We start from the raw sequence: 19,603 nt of genomic DNA on the forward strand, positions 1-19,603 counted from the left end.
TATTTCATGGTCACCATTAGCACAACTGGTGTGAAGCTGACTGTCTTGACTATGGGCTCACTACGGCCCCCTGAAGGCCTGCATGACTGGCTTAGGCCCAGTTACTTCCAGAGCTTGAACCAGCTGCTGGAGCAGTGGAGCGGTATTACACCGACTGGCCTGTGCAATCAGACCTCATCTCTAGAAATGGGGAGAGGCCAATACATCTGACTGTCCTAGCTGCTGTACACTGGCCACCAGGGACCACAGAGCCTGCCACACATGACCTCAGAGCTGACAGCAGCCACACCACCCACCACGCAAGGCAGCCCGGGATTGTGGGGCTGTTCTCACCCCCACCCTCCCCCCCACCCCGAGCAGGGGGAGAAGGGGGAGGGGCACTTGAGCAGGGACAAGACAGGATCTCAGGAAAGGATTCCCCTCGCTGCTGTGTTGACACAGATGGAAGGGGGCGAGGGCAGAAGCAAGGAGATGGCTTCGGAGGCTGCTGCACTGAGCCACGAGAGATGTTGGCCTGGACCGCGTGGGCCAGTGCGGGTGGAGAAAGTGGAGGCATTGTGACACATTTTGAAGGAAGAGCTATCACGCTTGCGGAGCACTGAGGGACCACGTACGGGTGTGAGAGAATGGGGGAGTCAAGGATGGCCCTGCAGGCTTGGATGGGGCTGGTGGAGATGGACATGGGAAGCCCAGGAGAAGAGCCGACGTTGAAGTGCAGACCTTGAGCTGCCTGCCGAGATCTCCCCGTGGAGACAGCAGGTGGGCAGTCGGAGGCAGGGGTCTGGAGTCAGGAGACATTAGCTGGGTACCATCAGGGCATAGGCTGTATTGAAAGCAGGAGGCTGGGGAGTGATTACAGAAGGGAAGAGGTGCAGTCCCAGCCCTGGAACGTGTCCTTCAGAAACCAGGGAGATGGGGGGAGACTGAGAGCTGCACCAGAGAGGGGGGCGTGATTGACAAGGGGTCTGATGGAAATCCACCCTTAGAACCCCACTTCCTGAGCAGCTCTCCGGATTGGAATGTGACCATATCGGAGGACCCGCCATCTGCTTGCCTGGGGCTCGGGGCAGTCAATGGCACCTCCAAGGGTAACTGGGCCCCAGCCAGGGCCTTCCTGATTATATGACCCCTGCCTCAGGGCTGGGGCAGTGACTGCGCACACGCGCAGAAATGCAGCACCGGCCCCGAATGACCCCGGGTCATTCGGGGCCGGTGCTGCAGGAAAACAGCGCCGGAGGGGTAACGCGCGGGGCGGGGCGAGGGGCGGGGCCTGCGCGGGAGCCACGTCCGGGGCGGGGCCAGGTGAGGCGCGGGCCGAGCGGAGCCCAGGTGAGGAGCCGGCCGGGCTGGAGCCAGGTAGGGCCCGGGGTTCGCGGGAGGGAGCCCGCCTGTACCCGGGTGGGAACGCAGAGCGGGTTCTGAGGTTGGGCCCATTGCTCAGGTGGACACGCCGAGGCGGGGCGCGGCGTCAGGCGACGCGGTGCGATGACCGGCGGGGACCCGAGTGCCCGCGCTCGCCCCGGCCCGGCCCCTCCCCCTCCCCATTTTGCACAAGCGCCCTTCTCTCCCTCCTCCCGCTCCTCCCGCTCCTCCCCTCCCCCTTACCCCTGCCCCTGCTCCCTGCCCCCTCCTTGCACCCCCGTCCCCTCCCTTTCTGCTCCCTCCCTTTTCCCGCGTTTTCGCGTTTTGGTTTGGTCTCAGCCCAGGCTTTTGCCGGCCGCCCATTTCCCTCCTCTAATTCGGGGTCTCCAATCCGGCCGACACATCAGCTCCCTCACTCCGAACCTGGGAGGCGGGAGGCATCGTCCCGTTTCACAGATGTGAAAACTGAGGCACAGCAGGTGCTGCGCTCACTCAGAGTATCTGGCTGCGGGCGCTGGCCCGTTTATCACCAAGACCAAATATGCCGAAAACTTAAATCCGGAGGCTAATCAACCTCCAGAATCGCTTGTTAGGGGAGAGGCCCTGACTGCTTTCACTTTTCCCCAAACCTGGCATGGGGCCACTGTCAACAGCACGGGCTTGAGGGTTGCCCAGGGCCTGGCAGGTGTGTGAAGAGTGGCAGCTCAGGCCCCTGGAGAGGCAAGCAGGGTGTGAGGGGAGGAATTCCTGAGTCCTTATTTGGCCAAGTTGGGAGGGTGGGGACTGGGCCTTGGCTGTCTGGTGGTGCAGACTTCAAAGTTTTGTGTGAGAGGTTGTGTGGATTCCAGAGAGCACGGCGCTGCTTGTCAGTGAAGTGTGGTGTTGACGTTTGTCTGGGTGAGAATGCAAAACCTGAGACTCAGCAGTAAATATCCTTTGGTCGGTCTCTGTTGGTGATTTTAGGGTCTTGTTTATGAGTTTCTCCTTTAATGCAATGACTATTTCTCAAACTAACACCAGGGCAGGGGCCAAGGGGTGAAGAGGGACGCGGGGCACCACCTGAGTCCAGCTAGTCCTTGAGGACAGCCCCCTCCCCAGACCCTGCCCACAGAGAACCCAGAGTCTAGCCTTTGTGTGACAGAAGGAAACTAGGGGCTTATAGGAGATCAGGGACAGCTTCTTGGAGGAGACGACCGTTGAGCTGGAGGATGGATGAGAGATAGGCGGAGGAGGTGTGGCACGCTGAGGTCACACACAGGCTGGTTGGCATAGTTGGCTGGTTGGGGATAAACCACCTGTGAGGTGGGGTTGGAAATGCCTGTAGAGTACCTGACAGGTGGAGCCGGTAGGAATTTACCTGGACTCAATGACTTGAGTCATTGAAATGCAACCTCAGTGAGATTTTTGTTATATTTATTTATTTATTTTTTAGATTCCACATAAAAGTGAAATCATATGGTATTTGTCTTTCTTTGTCCGACTTACTTCACTAAGCATAATAATACCCTCCAGGTCCAACCATGTTTTTCCAAATAGCAAATTTCGTTCTTTTTATGGCTGAGTGATATTCCATTGTATGTACAAACCACATCTTTATCCACTCATCTGTTGATGGGTACTACAGGGAGATGTCTTGAGGTCTGGAAACTTGACTAAACATCTCACAGACACATGCGTCTCCCTGACAAGCTAGTTCCAGCTGACTTGGTGGGGGGCATGCCGTAGCAGGTGGCTTCTGTTAAAGAGAGGACAGCAAGAGCTCAGGCCACCGTGGAGGTGCCGAGGTGCAGATCCGTTCCCTGATTTTGCCCTCTTTCACTGATGGAGAAACAGACAGGCAGCAGGAGGGTGAGAGCCGCAGGAAGAGTCAGAGACTTGAGCAGGTCACTTTCTCTCTTGGGGACTCAGCTTCCTGACCTGTTAAGTGACCTTCTTGGCTGTACTTCCCCCAAAGGGTCATGGTCACCTTTGCTAATGGCTCTCAGGCTCCAACTGCACAACTGGTTGCCTCGTTCCTCTCTCCCGCCATCCTCGTGAGGCAGGAACTGTTATTGTCCCCTTTTACAGATAAGGAAACTGAAGCAGGGAGCTTTAGGTGACTTTCCGAAGTCACACGGCCAGTGAGTGGAGAGCCGCAGTGTCCACACCCTCCCCACCGGCACTGAGGTCTGCCTCCTGGGTGGAGACATTCCAAGCCTGCCAGTGACTGCCTTCAGATCTCTGTGAAGTTAGCATGTCGATATAGAAATGTCTAGAGGTTTTTTTCAGACCAATTTTTCAACTTTTCCCCCAATCCTTTGATTAAAATTGGTGCTCAAAGAAGATGTGCCCCACGCATCCAGAGCTTCGAGGCCTCCCGGCGTGCCTTTGAGGGTCCCCTTCTGGCCCAAGCACTGTGGGAGTAGGGATGGCCTCAGAGATGCTGTGTGGGGCTCAGCTGCAGGCAGACGCGATGCTCCCGGGTCCTGCCCCAGCCACCTTCGTGTGCGGCTTCTGGAGCTGCTGGCAGCTGGACCTGGCCACTGTCCAGGTTACTGGGTCCCTGAAAGGCAGGAGACCTGGCTGAGTCAGGTCCCTGTTGTCCCACCTCTCAGGCAGGCATCGCAAGCAGCAGGTGGTCCTGAGGCGCAGAGGAAATGACGTGGGTGCTCAGTGCAGGCCGAGCGGTGCGCGGGTTAACAGCTGATACTGGAGCCTGACTCCCCGACCCAGCCAGGATCCTGGCATGTGACTTTGAATTGCTGACCCGAGTTACTCTGTGCCTCAGTTTCCCCATCTGTAAAATATGAACAATGTTATCTCCTATCATAGGGTTATTGGGAGAAACAAATGAGATAATTTGCATAAAGAGCCTAAAACAGGCTGTGGCACCTTTACAGGTGTTTACATTTATTTGTGCTAGACCCCCCCCACCCCCCACCATCACCCCCAACCAGGGGAGACGGGGGAGGACTGAGCTTGTGTGGAGCCTGTTCTGCCCGGGCCGGGGCCAAGTGGTTCTCTCTTCAGTGCCCCTGGGCAGAGTAAGGCTTGAGAAGTTCGCTTCAGTCAGAGCTCGTGACTGGTGACTGTCCATCCAAAGGAACTGGTTTGGCAGGTCAGGAGTCCAGGAACTCCTGGGGACTGCCCGGTCCCTTCCCCCATCCGGTCGTGGAACTGAAGCCAAGGACACGCTGGCGGGCAGGAGGCTGTCTGGGCTGGGCCATTTGTCCTCTACAGAAAAGCTTCATTTCAGGTGGCTGAAGGCAGAAGGCGGAGGCTTGAACCAGCCAGGCAGGTGTGGGGCTTCTGGAAAGCGCCTCCCCTCTGGGCCGTGGTCTCTGTCAAGTTGTAGGTGCCTCCGAGACCCCCGCAGCTGTGAGGGTCTCTGCTCCCCCCGGATTCCTAAAGCTGCAGGGTCACCGCATTTGCTTCTGTGCTATTATGGCACCTTGCATCTAGGGTGGGGGGGCTTTGGGGATTTTACTCAAAGTTTTTTTCTTTAAGGAAAATTTCAGATATTCAGAAGTGAGCAGGACGTCCCAGCGTCAACCACTGCCTCGCTGCAGCCAAGCCTGGCCGGGGGCTCACCCTGCCGCCTTCCCATTCCGTTCCCCCACCTGCTCACCCCCCACCCACTCAGCCCCGCCTCCTGCTCCCGTATCATCTTAATACTTGTTCTCCATAAACACTGCAGTGTGCCTCCCCTTATACAATGTGACCACAATACTATTATCACACTTTAAACAACGGTAATTCCTTAATAGCCAATACCCAGTTGGCAGTCAGATTCCCAGTTGCCTCAAATATAAAAATAAGGTTGATCTGTCTTCTGGCCATGCCTCACCTCTTGAGGAATGGTCTGTCCTTGGCTCCCACAGCCCTGGTGACTCTTACGATGCATTAGCCTCGGAGCGCCCGACCTTTCAGTGTGCTGTCACGCCTGTCACTTTATCTGATCTTCAAGGCACTGGCCAGGCAGAGCTTGTGCCCATTTCACAGACGGGGAAGTGGGGTTTAGAGGGGCAGATTGACCTCAGCAGGGAGGTACCCTGAGTAGGGGTGACCCAGGCTGGAACCTGTTCCTCTGACTCCTCGTCCATGCCGTTTGCTCACAGCGCCAGCATGGAGGTACAGAGGGGTCTCTGGGTGGAGTGCAGAGGGGATCAGAACCAGGTCCCTGGCTCTGGGAGGTATGGGTGGCCTGACCTTCCCCCAGGGACCTGGGGTGCTTTTCTCTCTGGCTACATGGAGGGAAAATCTATTTGACTCAGCTAAGCTCTAACCAGATCTTTCCATACAGAAACATCTGAAGGTAGAGGGGTTTTGGGCCCTGTGGGTCCCACTTTGATTTCCAAAGAGGCCAGTGTGGAAGGTAGATTTGAATTCAGACTGAATTATTGAACTGGACTTGAGCCAATGCTAGTAATAGGAACCATCTATGGATCATTGACCACCTGCAGGAGCTATGTGTTCCAGGTAGCATAGACAGCATGTGCAAAGGCCCTGAGGTGGGAACAGCTTGGCATGTTTGAGGGGCAGCCCTGAGGCCTGTGTGGCTGGAGCAGAAAGAACCAGGGTGGAGGGGAGGTGATATGAGACAAGTTTTTGAGGACAGCAGGGCCAGGCCACAAAAGTCTTTCAGGTGTCTGCAGGGGTTCGAATTTTATTCCAAGAACTGCAGGGTGCTGCTGGCACTCAGAGGGTGTCATGGGAAGTGTGGAGTAGGCAGCTGGGATATTCGAGTCCAGGACTCCGGGAGAGGTTTGGGCCTGAGATCTGGGTGTAGGGGTGGAGAGCGTGGGATTTAATATCCCTTAGGGAGGAGAGGAGAGGGCCCAGGGTCCCCCACCCAACAGGTCTGAGTGTGGATGATGGAGATCATGACAGGGGCCACAACTGTGTCCTCTTCTGGGACAGAGAAGCCTAGGATGGCAGCCAGTGGAGCCAGCTGGAGTGGAAGTGGCCCGGGAGTGACCAGAGAGTGCTGGTGAGACGGGCCGGGAAGGCCTTGAAAGCCGGGCGCTGTCGTTGCGCTCTGTTTGTTCTCCTGTTCAGCAGGCACCCCACGTTCCTTTCATGTCCTGGATGAGAGCCGAGACTCAAGCATGCGTCAGAAATGGCCCCGGTTGTCAGGGGACACCCAGTGATGGGTCCAGAGAGGCGCATGGACACGCGATGTTGGCTGGTGAGGGCTGCCGGAGCCTAGAGGAAGCTCCTGCAGCCTGAGGTGGGTGGGGGATCAGGGGGCATCATAACGCTTCTGACTGTGACAGACAGAAAACCCAGCTCTGAACTAGCCCCAAAGTCAAAGGGGACCCACTGGCCCTTGTAGCCAAAATGGTCTGGGGATGCTGTGGAGATCAGATATGGCTTGATCAAGCCTTAGCAATTTCCTGTGCTTTTTGTGGGCTGCTGGCTCCTCAGGGTGGCAGTGATTGGCTACAGCCATTCTAGGCCACATCTTTATACACAGCTGTGTGGCGAGAAACTCCTCTATTGGCCATCTCCTGATAGCAAATGATCTGGAAAACTTTTCCTGGTCTCTCGCAGGCCTCAATGAACCTATCCGATTGGCCAGAAAGATTGCTAGGTGCTGATTGGTTCAACTTGACTTCCCCCACAAACCTTTGAAAAGGGAGACTGGCTTACCCTTAGGTAATTGGCAGGTCCTAGGAGGTGGGGTGGGTCAGCTCCTTGCAGCTGGAGGGCTGTGCAGGTAAGAGGAGCACCTGGGTACCACGGGCAGGGCCACAGGGATGCTGGGGAGGGGAGTGGCCCTGAGTCTTGAGCTTGGTGTCTACCAGAACCACAGGAGCGAGTGGGTGGCCCCAGCAGCTCTTTACAGACTCCTTTGTCCTTTCAGAGTGTCAGGGGACTTGTGGGCAGGCCTCTGACAGAGCCGTGTAGCAGGTCACAGCTCACCTGGACCTTGCTGCTGCCACCTTTGGGTGTCTCACCCGGGTGTCATGCCCAGGTTCCAGTGGTTCTGGCCCCGGTACCTGGACAAACCAAGCGGTCTACACACGCCTTCTCGCCAACACTGGGGACCCAGGGGTGTTTGTGGTAAAGAGTGGGTCACAGGGGTTTCTATCAATAAATTTGTGAAACGGCTGAGACAAAAGGGTGAGAATTACTCTTTATGGGGTGCACCTGGGAGAGCCTGGCACCCAGCTCCGTGGCGGCCCCTACTCAGCCAGGAGTGAGAGTCCCTGCCCCTGCCTCAGGTGTGACCCTGTGCCGGCCCCCTCCTCTCGCGGCGGTGCCCTCCCTGTAAAGTGCGGGGCCAGGCCTGGATGGCAGCCCAGCCCCTCCTGCCACAGAGCCCTTTATCCGCAGGCCCTGTTCAGAGACAGGAGCCGGTCGGGCAGATACAGCAGCGAGCTCTTCCTCTGTACGCCCTGCACAGCGCCCGCACCACTCAAGTTAAATCTGGTGCTGATTTGCCCGAGGTAAGCAGGTGATAATTTGTACAACGTTAGGATAATTGCTATGAGGGTCTATCTGGGTAACGTGCAAGTATGTTTTTATAGCAACAAACCGTTTTGCTGTGAGTTATAAATAGAGCCGTTGAGTGATTCGGCACCTCTTTTGCATGACGTCAAGTTGCCCTAGCTCTGGTCCACGCCTCTGTCATTGTGGCCTCACGATGCTGGTAGCTCCACGGTGCCCATGCCCCCCACCCTTGGGCCACGGAGGCCCTCCCAGAGGGAAGATTTTGGGCAGTGAGAGGTTCTGGAAGCAGGCGAGGTGCGTGTGGACTCGGGCGGAGGGTGAGACGGGTGCTCTGAAGCCCGCTGCCGAGGGAAACGGGCCCACCTGTGATGTCTGGTTTATTTTCACATCATTTCGGCGTTTTTGGAGGGCTGCATATGCCGGGCCTGGTGCCAGGGACCCCGTTTGCGCAAATCCAGGTAGAAGCCCAGTCCTCGTCCTGTGGGAGTGAGGTCCTGTGAACTGAAGTGTCCTAGAGCTAGCCTTCAGTTCCTGGCACAGGGCTTCCAAAACCCTCGGGATTTCCTGCATGACAGGATGAATTTGGTATTCTTTTTTTTTTTTTTAAATGGAGGTGCTGGGGCTTGAACCCAGACCTCCTGTGTGCTGTGTGCACTACCACTGATCTATACCCGCCCCCCTCACTTTGTTATTCTTAATGAGCCCTTTTGACCTCGCCTGAGGCCACGGTAATGCGGTGACTCGGGATGGCAGCTTCAGGATGGGGGCTGGTCACCAGAGGACCCACCCTCCTGACTGGAAGGTTAGACCCATCAGCCCCACCTCTCCACCTCCAGGGAGGGGAGGGGGCTGGAGATTGAATTTAACCACCAATGGCTTGGTTTAATCAGTAATACCTGTGCAGTGAAACTTGTAATGGAACTTGCATCAAAACACTGAAGCCATGTGGCAGAGAGAGCTTCCCGCTTGGTGAACACACGCATGTGCCGGGAGGGTGGTACCCAGCGAGGGTGCAGAAGCCCCGTCCATGCACAGCCCCAACCGCCATACCTTGCCCTCTGCATCTCTTCCGTTTGGTGATTCCTGACTTGTAGCATTTAAAATAAACCTGTCTTTGTAAGTAAAGCACTTTCTTGAGTTCTGTGAGTCATCCTAGCCAATTACTGAACCAGAGCACGGCTGGTCATGGGAACCCCCGACTTTGTAGCCAACTCAGACAGACGTGTACCTGGTTGGGGACCTAGGACTTGGACTGGTGTCTGTAGCGGGGGCAGTCTTATGGGACTGAGCCCTTAACTTGTGGGTCTGCTGCTAACTCTGGGTAGTTTATGTAAGAATAAGACTGTGGGACACGGACTTGGCATCAGAGGGTTGGTGTTGGAATGACGTATTTGTTGTTAGAGGAAAACCCTGTACAGGAGCAGAAAGAACAAGGCCCAGGGAAGAGTCTGTGCAAAGGTCCTGGGGCGGCGGAAGCAGCGTGGATTCTGGGAGAAGCTCAGATGGGCAGGTTTTGTGGCTGGAGCTGCAGGAGCAGCAGGGAGAGCCTCATGTGAGTCTCGATTATGGGCCTGTGGGGTTGGGGGCTCACAGGGCTCACCCCAGCAGTTACCCCCTAACTCACCATCTGTTGCCACAACAAAACACAGATGGATGACACGCTCAGGCCTGAATGCGCAAACTTCAAAACAAATCGTGCTGCCTGTGCTGTGTGAGATAGGCGATGGGGTAAAGGTTTTGAGCTTGCAGAGAACAAAAAGAGGAAAAAAATCACTCTGTCTGGTTAAAGCCGAGTCTGGAGGGGAAACAAAGCCCTCTTGGCTTCAGAGACTCTCAGCCCCGGGCTGTGCTGCTGGACCGTGCGGTGGGAGTCCTCCCTCTGCGGTGGGAGTCCTCCCTATGCCGAGGACGAGGACTCGGCCTGGGCCCTTCCACTGTCTACCCGGGTAGTCGGGCCGCCTGCCTGCGAGGCTTGCAAGCAAGAATGTTCCAGGCATGTTCCCTCCTCTGGGCGGGCAGGGCCCTCAGGTGGGGGCCAGTCAGGGCCCCTGATGTCCTCAGAAGGCTGCCTCCAAGCTCTTCATCCAGCTCTCACAGGCTTTTCCAGGGTAGCCCAGCAAAAGGGGGCGCGTGGGGCTGAAGGCTGGCGGGGGGAGGGGGCTGCGGTGGAGTGGGGACAGGATGGCTTCCCACCTTCTTCAAACTTCAGGAGCCCCTCCTGCCTGTCGTGAGGGGTCAGTGGAATGACAAGGTGGCTGTGAGTCCCCCACAGGACTGAGTGCCCCCAAGGGTGGCAGCGGTCTTCACACGCACCCCTGTGCCTGGAGTGACGAGGACAGACATGCACCAAGTTCGCAGCTCGGCGGGCTCCCGGCCTGGTCTCCTTGCGGACCAGCTGCCTGGGCGGGTGCAGGGCTGTGGGTGTAGGTGATTGAGTTTATTTTCTCACTTTCACTGCAGATAGAGGGGAGCTCCCTGCCAGGCGTAGGTTCTAGGGTCCCAGGCCTGGGTGTTACCCCGCTGCCCCCGGGTACCTGGCTTGGGGAAGGCTGGACGTGGAAGACGGTGCTGTGTCCTGATGCGGAGGAGGTGGGTGGTGGGGCAGCGCGGGGCCTCGCTGCCTGGTGCTCGGTGCCCTGCGTCCCGCAGGGAGCAAGCCCCAGCCTGTGTGTTCACCTGGCCCCGCCCGCCAGCCTTCAGCTGCCATCCCGTCCGCCTCCCCTGCCCTCAGGAGATGCAGCCTCTGGAGAACACAGAGGGTACAGGGGTTGGGGACGGGGGCAGTGGGTGGGGGTGGTCGCAGGTCCAGTCGCTGGTGAGGGTGAGACGTGTGGGTGGTTAGGGGGCCGATCTGGAACTGTCTGTGAGGGCGCTTGCTGGAGGTGGTGGCCCAGAACTGTAGGCACAGGGGAGCCAGGACGAGTGTGTGTGTGTGTGAGTGTGAGCGAGTGTGTGAGAGACACAGAGAGAAGTGGAGAAGGTGGTGCAGGTGACTCCTGCGACCTCGCCTGCCTGTTCCTGGGGTCCCTCTCTCCGGGGTCTCTGCCCTCTTTCCCTGCCTTCCCCATCCTGGGCTCCCTCCCTGTGCTCTGTCCAGCGTCTTCCACCAGCAACCAGCAAGGCTCTTGGTCCATCTCAACTCAGAGAGGGCACAAAGGGCGACACAGCTATCAGTGGCCGCAGAGCCCACCTGAGGGAGCAGGTGGCCTGGGCTGCAGGGAGTGCTGGCGGGGTGGGGGTGGGGGACACAGCAGGGGGTGGAGGCTGGTTGAAACTGGAAATGGTCACTGGTGACATGGCCCCTAGACAGTGGAGAGCTGTCAGAAGGGACACACAAAACCCCCAGGTGTGTCTGTGCCAAGGTGAGAGAAACTGTAAAGGGATCGGAGTAATAGGAGGCATCCTGGGGCCATGTCACCGTGTGACCGTGAGCCACTGTCTGCACCTCACTGGCCTTCCTCTTGTTCTCCGATAAATGGGGAGGCAACGGAGTGGCTCCCTCCTTCCTGCCTTCTGTCTCCAACCATTGTTATGAAAATTGTTCAGAGTATAGCAACATGTAAGAAAACACACTTTTTGCCTTGGTTTGGAAGTTGGTACCGTTCATTATGGATTTTCTCTCTCTTTCTCTCTCTCCGAGCTGAACTCTTGGAAAGGAAGTGGCAGACCCACGCCATTCATTCCCTGCCGACTGTTTGAGCATAAAGACGTTCTCCTGTACAACCTGATACCATTCTCACAGCTCAGCAAATGAGCCGTAATTCCTTTAATATCATCGTCCATTCAGGCCACGTTCACGCTTCCGCAGTTGTCCCAGGGATGTTTTCGCGGCTCCTTTATAAACCAGAATTCCATCAAGGGTCACATGCTGCGTTTGCTTGTTCTGTCTCTCCGGCTCCATTCAGTCTAGAACAGTGCTCCCACCCCACCCCACCCCCACGCCTCCCCTGCCTTTTTAAAAAATAACATCAACTTTTAAAGAGGCCAGGCCAATAAATTGCCTGGTAAGATGGCTCTCATTCTGGGTTTCTCTGCTTGTTTTCCCCCATTATTGTGATATTTCTTGTGTTCTTTGATTCCCTGGGGTGTTTCCTCTAGAACAATAGAACTGGAGGCTTAATTAGATTCGGGTTGGACCTTTCGGGCAAGAGTATTGCAATGTATCTGAAGGTGCGGAGGTCAGGCTGTCCTGCAGTCGTGGTGCTGGGCTCGCCTGACTGCGGGGTGGCCACCAGCACGTCACATGTTGTCCAGCACCCAGCTGTGTTGTCCACACCCCTTTCCTGACCCCCACATCTTCCTCTTTGCAGCAAGAGACGCCAACTCCCATCCCAGATGGCGCTGGCCGTGCTGCTGGTGGCCCAGGCGCTGGGCTGAATATTCCAGGGTCTGGGGTGCTCTGGGCTGATGGAGGTGGTAGTGGGTAAGCAGACAGAGCTGGTTATAAAACATACATGTACGTGCAATCTGATTGTGACTGTAAAATATGGGTGCGTGCAGACAAAGACCGGAGGGAAGTGTGCAGAAATAAAAGTTGGATACAGGGTCATGAGAGACATCCCCCCAACCCCTTAAATCAGTCCTTCAGTGTGATTGTCACACCATTTTGCTGTTTAGAAATGAACTGCAGAGTAGAGGGAGGTCTGGGGGACTTAATCACGGCGACGTGGAGCGGACCAGGTTCCTTACAAGGCTGTGTTATCTGCCTGGCACAGAGAAGCTTGGATCAGGGGAGAGCAGCGTCCTCAGGTGCCCTGCTGAGTCAGCGTTGGTGCTACCGTTTCTTACTGTGTCCGCGGAGTGGAGAGATGGGGTTGTGTGCAGGGCCAGGGCTGGCGTCGGTTGTAGCTCTGTTCTGAGTCAGATTTCCCCCAGAGAGTTTTCAGAAATGCAGTTTGTTTACCTGTACCACCATCAACAGGAAACTCGTGGGCTTGATCATTCCATTCCCTCAAAGAAGAGAATATTGAGGCAGATTTCATCAAGTGTTTCAGTATCACTGATTTTTCAAAGAAAAAAATATCAGTTTTGGTGGAAGTGACAGGTCATCTATAACCCAAACTGGCTTAAGCAGAAAAGAGGATTTATTGGCTCTTCACACTCAGGTACAGCTGGATCCAGGTGCACAGTGTTCTAGGGACATTTCTCTTCTGCCATTCTGTTTTCATTTTCCTTAAGTTCATGTGGTGACCCTGGCTAGCTCAAGGCTCACATCCTCTCAGGTTTGGGTCCAGCAGAAGAAATTTTAAAAGCATCTCCTTTCAGTGGCTTTGTGGACGTCTTAGATGTCGGTCTGATTGGACTGGCTGTTCGTGTCATCGCTCCTGGGTTGATCCCCGTGGCTCAGGGAGTCTCGTGCTGTTACTGACCAGGCAGAGGTCCCGGGGGTGGAGCCTCACTCGCCATCGCAGGGCTGTGTGTATGCTTGTGTGCATGTGGGTGAGGGAAAGAGTGCACGTGTGTGTGTGTGTGAGGGAGAAAGTGGGTGAGTTACGGGCAGAGGAGGGAGAGGATGCTGGTGGCCAAGAGGTGTCCACTCAGTCCAGCCATGAGCCCTCTTCCTGTGGGGCCGCAGGCCTGGACCCTGGCCGGAGCCTGTGTGTGTGGCATCGTCCCTTTGGGCACAGTGTGAGCAGTGCTGACTGGGGAGGCCGTGCCTCTGATGCCTGACGGGGTCTCCTGACACCGGCCTCCCTGCCCGTGTGTGGCCTCAGCAAGCCCTTGCCTCTGTCATTCTCCACATGCGTCTGGTAGACACCCAGTCCTTTCCTCACACTGGTCACTTCATGTCTGGGCCCCTGTCTCAGCCTGAGCGCTTCTGAAGGCACAAATCCATCCTGCTCTTTGTCGGGGCCCTTGGACCCTGCCTGGAACGGGTGGCAGGTGAGGGGTGAGGCCATTATTTCATATGAATGGAATCGTGTGATCTTTTGTGATGGCTTCTTTCACCAAGCATCATGTCTTCAAGGTTCGTCTGGGTTGTAGCAGGTGTCAGCACTTCCTTCCTTTTCATGGACGAATAATACTCCATTGTTCAGATACTAATGGGGATTTTTGTAAAGATGTGCACAGGTTTTGAAGCAGCATCTGGGCACAGAATGACCATGTGGTAACTCTTAGCTATGATTGTGATTGCCAGCCCTATGCAGCCATGAGTAGCTGAGATGGAGCTTTGCTGGCCTCAGTCACCCCATCTGTAAAGTGGGTACAGGAGTGAGTATGCGTATCTCTGAGGTGGGTGGCTCGGCAGGAATGAAAGTGTCCTTGTAGTGCTGTCCCCACTCCATGTGTCCCTGATCCCACCGCCCTCCACCCTGCTCTCCTGGGATGTGGGGCTGGTTGGTGAGGGGGAGCCCTGTGGGTGCCCTGGTCGGTGGGCAGTGCCTGCAGAGGAGGAGGTCACATGTAGAGGCCCAAACATGGCGTTGATGCCACCGTGCAGCTGGACCTTGAGTTGTTCATCGAGGGGTAGTTCTCCCGTGTTGAGGGGACGGGGTGCAGGAGGGCTGGGCAGGCTGAACCCCGAACACCAGAGTGATCTGCAGTCTTGGCGAATCAGATGGTAAGTGTTTTTTTTTTTTAATGTCAAGGAGGGAAATTAAACAGCAAACAGGTCACATGAAGGGCGCTCCTTTACTCCTTAAGCCCGGTGCACTTGTGTGTTAAATGCCCCCTGGGTTCCGTGTGCTTCTCCCTCAGGGCGTCGGAAGGACCCCACGCTCGGATCCTCAGGCGGTGGCATCCGGATGGTGTGCCCAGGCCACCCTGTCCCCCGTCACAGCATGTCCCGGCTGGACTTGGAGGAGCTGGCCGAAATAGGTAACGCGCATCCTCCCCCAGCCCCATCCTGGGAGATCCCTGGGGCACATTTGTTTTTAATAGGTAATATATTGATATGGCTCAGAAAACCCTAGCCCTCTAAGAAGGTGCTCCGTGAAGCTGTCCTTCTACCCCATCTCTGGATTCCCACCTCCACCCTCAACAGCCAACCATTAGGGACTTTTTTCTTTCCAGAATTTTTAATACAGATTCACCTGCGCCCCCAAGGGTGATGACGGCCATCCTGCTGGGGTGCTGAGGCCCAAATGGGAAAATACCCTCATTCACTGCTTCCCGCTCCCTGCTGGGGTGCCGGGTTCTAGACCCCCATTTTACAGATAAGCAGCCTGAGACTGAGTGACCGGAAAGCATGCCGAGGTCCCCCGGGGACAGGGCCCGGATGGGAGGAGAGCCCGTCATCCAGGTGTGTGGGGAGACCGCTTTCCGTGGCATCAGCTCGTGGAGCTGGTTAAGGCCACGTGCATATGCGTGTTTAGGTGAGGCGCTGTTTCTGTTCTTGTGTGCAGCGCCGCCAGACTGTCTTATTCATTTCACTCAAGTGCAGATTTCAAGGTTTGCAGGAGCCAGGGCAGCACCTAAGGACCTGCTGAAATAAGTGATTTTCCATCTGCGTCAGCATTTGACACAGATGAGGAACCCTGACTGGGTTTTACATATGCTGCTCGAGAACCCGCAGTTTTACCTTCCAGTTTCTGCTCCTTAACGCAGAAGCATGCAGCCTCAAACCACTTCTCGCTCGGGTCGATTTGGCAGCATGATGATGGTAGTGCCAGTTTTAGGGGAGGTGACGTAGTTCTGAGACACGGGCCATCCTGTCCCCGGAAGGGGTCCTTGTTTCCCTCCTCCCCCGCCGTCCTTAAGGGGCCCAGGGTTCCAGCTCGTCGTCTCTTTACAGGTGTCCCTGCCACGTGCTGGAGCAGCTTTTACTTTTCTTTTTAAATTGAGGTGAAATTCATTTAACATGAAATTAGCCATCTGAAAGTGAACAGTTCAGTGGTCTTTATGATATTGACAATGCTGTGCAGCCATCACCTCTCTCTGGTCCCAGAACATGTTCATCACCCCAGAAGGAAACCCCAAACCCGTTAAGCCATCTCTTCCCCGTTCCTCCCTCCCCCCAGCCCCTGGCAACCATCAGTCTGCTTTCTGTCTTTATGGATTTACCAGTTTTGGAGATTTCATATAAATGGAATCGTACATTCTATGTCTTTTGTGTCTGGATAGATGACATTTTGTTTATCTATCCATCTATTGATGGACACTTGGGCTGGTTCTGCTTTTCAGCTTGGTGAGTGGTGCTGCTGTGAACATGGTGTGTACGTGGATTTGTCTGAAGATTTGTGCTCCTTTCCTTGTGTGCACACCTAAGAGGGGACTCGCTGGGTCGTAGTAATTCTGCGTTCCACTTTTTGAGGAATAGCCAAACTTTTCCACGACGTGCTCCAGTGTCATAAACATCTATCAAGATGCTTCCAGAAGTGGGGCATTTGTGGGGTTTCCGTGGGGCTGTGTCTATAGGATGTGGCGGGTTTAGAGGTGGGTTACTTTCAGTGAACATGGGTCAGCCCAGCTCCGGGGCACGGCCTGAAGGTCCCCAGGACCTGGCCTCACTCAGCTCCAGCCTGATCCGCACGCTCCCCTCTGTCTCTGGTGTGAGGCTGACCAGGATGATCACTTACGGCCCCCATCTTCCTGCTCTTCCTCCTGGACTCGTGACCGTAGCTTCGTGGCCCCGTGGTCTGGCCTGCCCACCCCCAGGCCTCACCCTGCCTGCGTACCCCCTGCTCTCCCTCTGGCCATGCTTGTCTGTTACCCTTCCCCCACTAGGGCCCTTTCCTCCCTCTGGACCACTTACCCTCTCACCCCTCTGTTATTTTATACCCGTCCATCATGAGCACTCAGTATAGACCCAGCTCCTCCAGGAAGCCTGCTCCAACCGCCTGGGATGGGCCAGCCCCTCGCCCCTGCCCCCTGCAGCCTGCAGGCCACTCAACTGCCCAGGGATCCTGGGAAAACCCGTGGATGGAGCTCTTCAGAGTGATAGGTCCCTACCCGTCTTCTCTAATTCTCCCCGGGACTCCCTGCTGACACCTCATGGCCTCTGTGCGCCGTTCCCTCCACCTGGATTCCCTTCCAGCAGGTTCCAGCCACCTGCCTCCCTCCCTCCTTCACGCCTCTGCTTAGAGGTCCCCAGCTCAAACCCCCAACCCTGTGTCCCCCTTAGGCTGCTTGATCTTCCGTTTGCCCCCAACACCTGACATCCCTCTGGTGTCTATTTCTTGACCCCGCACGAAGGCTGGTCCTCGAGGGCAGAAACTGCATGAGTTCCCTAGAGCTCCTGAAACAGCCCCACAGAGCTCGTGTCTTGGCACAACGCTGTCTGAAGTGCGTTTCACTGGGCGGGTCTGTACTCAGGCCTGTACTCCCTGGGGGCTCCCGGGGAGAAGCTGTCTCCTGGCTTTTCCACGTGCCTGGGCTTGTGGCCCCCCAACACCCTGCAGCTCCGCATCTTCCTGTCTGTCTGTCTGTCTGTCCTCATATCTCCTCGGATGCTGACCCTCCTACCTCCTTCTTACAAAGACCCTCATGATGACATTGGTTCCACCCAGATACTCCGGTTTGATCTCCCCATCTCAGGTCTTTCATCATTTCTGCAGAGTCTCTTTTGCCGTGGAAGGTCCCCTGGTCTCAGGTTCTGGGGATCAGGATGCGGACATCACGGGGCTGCCAGTGTCAGCATCTCTCAAGAAGGGCCCACATTGGAATGTAGAGCCGGGGAGCTGAGTTCACGGCCACACCTTGCTGCCAGTTAGCAGTACGACCTTGGGGAGTCATTCCCTGCTCTGAGCCTCGGTTTCCACCCCTGACCACACAGAGGACAATATTCAGCCCTTGGCTGTCGTTTTTCCCTCTCCTGGTGCTACGCACTGAGCGGCTGCGCAGTGGGTGCGTAGCAGAGGTGGGTGCATAGTGGGTGCACAGCTGAGACAAGGTGTGTGTCTTAGAAAGACCTCAAGAGGCTCCTTCTCTGTCCTCCATCCTTGGGAATATAGCTGACTTCCTCTCCCCCTCATTGTCTGCTGTAGAGCTGCAGAGAGATGAGGAGGAGGCCGCGGCACTGGGCGCGGTGAGAAGGACCCCGGTGGCGCCCACGGCTGGCCCGGACCCTGCTCTGAGCATGAATCACCCCTTCTACGACGTGGCCAGACACGGCATCCTGCAGGTGGCCGGTGAGTCCCAGCTGGGTGGTTCCCCAGGACACCGACAGGGCCAGCCTTCCGTGGGTCCTGTGGCACAAGACGGGCTCCTCACGTAACCCCAAATGTCCTCTTTAGAAAACTTCTAACGTCTAGGTAGTGGGGAGGGATACTGGTCCAGATGTGAGGGACGTGGACCCACAGATTAGGTGCTCACCACAGGAAAGCAGGAAATCTAGTTACTTTTAATAAGATGTAAAAAATTCATCATGTGTGTTAATGTGCAGTGGGTTTATTATTCTTTTAAAATGAGCGAGTAACTAAATATTTAAAAATTCTCTGTTTTAGGTTTTTAATACAGTAAATTTCTATAGAAATAACCCACATTAAAAAAAATTATTTAAAATCTCTTTGAGGTCCTCAGTGAGTTTTAAGAGTATTGACATGTTCTGAGACCTAAAAGTCTGGGAACCAGTGGCCTTGTCTATGATCTGTCTTGTGCACTTAAAAAGAATGTATATTATATTCTGCATTTTGGGGCGGAACGTTCTGTGTATTTCAATTAGGTTAGGTTGGTTAATAGTGCTGTCCAAATCTTCTGTCTTCTTCATCACTTTTGTGTCTGCTTCCATCAGTTACTGACGGAAGCGTTCAAAGCTCCCACAGTTAGAATTTGCGCATCACTCCCTTTGGTTCTGCCCACTTTTGTTCTGTGTTTTGATGCTTTGTTTTAGGGGCGGCATATATACTTAGGGTTTTTATGGCTTCCTGATGTGTTGACCTTTTTGTCATTGTGGGGTGGCCCTCCTTCCGTGGGTCATACTCCTTTATTCATCCTCTTTGCCCTGTTTGTCTGATGTTACAGTCGTCACGACAGCCACGCCAGCTTTCTCCGTGTTGCTGTTGGTAGATATGCCCTCTCCATCCTTCCCCTTCCAGCCTGTCTTAGTCTCTGCGTGGGCAGCGTGTCTCTTAGAAACAGCTGATCATTGGCTCTCTCCTTTCTTTGAGAAGCGGGCTGAGTATTGGAAGCCACCTTCTTGACAACTTGCATACCGTGCTGGGGAGTTTGCACTCGGTCACGATGGCTCTGGGGAAGCTTGAACAGCACCGACGTAATCGGGTCTGATTTAGGGGATCCTTCTCGCTGCGGCGTGGAGGGTGCTGACGGCGGCTGCAGGAGGCAAGGAGACGCACGGGAGCAAGAACGTAGCAGCAGCGAGAAGGGAGTGGATGGAGCTGAGAGAGACTCCAAGATGTTATGCTGAGGACCAGCTGAGTCCCACCTGGGATCAGGCCCTCGTAGACGAGATGAGGCTCCTGGGTGCAAAAGGAAAAGTGGAATTAAGAGACGAGGGTCTCCGGGCAGTGACTCAGGCTGGCTCTTCTTTTCTTTATTTATTTTTCTTTCTTTTTTTAAATAATTTTTCTCTTTTATGGAGGTACTGGGGATTGAACCCAGGACCTCGGGCATGCCAAGCACTCGCTCTACCACTGAGCTATTGCCCTCCCCTGGCTCTTCTTTCACGTGCCTCACCTCCACCTGCTGCTCTGGTGGGGGCCGGCGGGACACAGTTTCTTCCTGGCAGGAGGCTGTGGGCATCCCCAGGGTTTGTGGCGGGCCCTTCAGCACCGTTAAGGGACTGTAGCTGCCATGGGGCTGTGCTCAGGCCCTTCTAGAGACACCGCATGGAACCGTCACAGTTGAACACGTGGGCCTGTGTCCGCACTCCTGCAGGTTTCCTTGGGAGGGTGGAGGCTGGGCAGTC

The 19,603-nt window shown here is 55.5% G+C and overlaps 1 protein-coding gene across 2 annotated transcripts in view; it reads left to right on the top strand.

Annotated features, from left to right (window-relative positions):
• The first annotated feature begins 1,293 nt into the window (after positions 1–1,293).
• ARHGAP8 (Rho GTPase activating protein 8) overlaps positions 1,294–19,603 on the top strand; it is a 53,249-nt gene continuing 34,939 nt past the window's right edge. The window contains exons 1-3 of one of the 2 annotated variants that reach the window (XM_072973666.1): positions 1,294–1,356; positions 14,497–14,616; positions 17,724–17,867. In XM_072973666.1, coding sequence (XP_072829767.1) covers positions 14,544–14,616; positions 17,724–17,867 — 217 coding nt within the window. In that variant the 5' untranslated portion in view covers positions 1,294–1,356; positions 14,497–14,543. The remainder of the gene's footprint in view (positions 1,357–14,496; positions 14,617–17,723; positions 17,868–19,603) is intronic. The other variant, XM_072973667.1, reaches the window with a different exon arrangement.

This window comes from Vicugna pacos, chromosome 12 (assembly GCF_048564905.1).
Source record: "Vicugna pacos chromosome 12, VicPac4, whole genome shotgun sequence".
NCBI classification, from domain to species: domain Eukaryota; kingdom Metazoa; phylum Chordata; class Mammalia; order Artiodactyla; family Camelidae; genus Vicugna; species Vicugna pacos.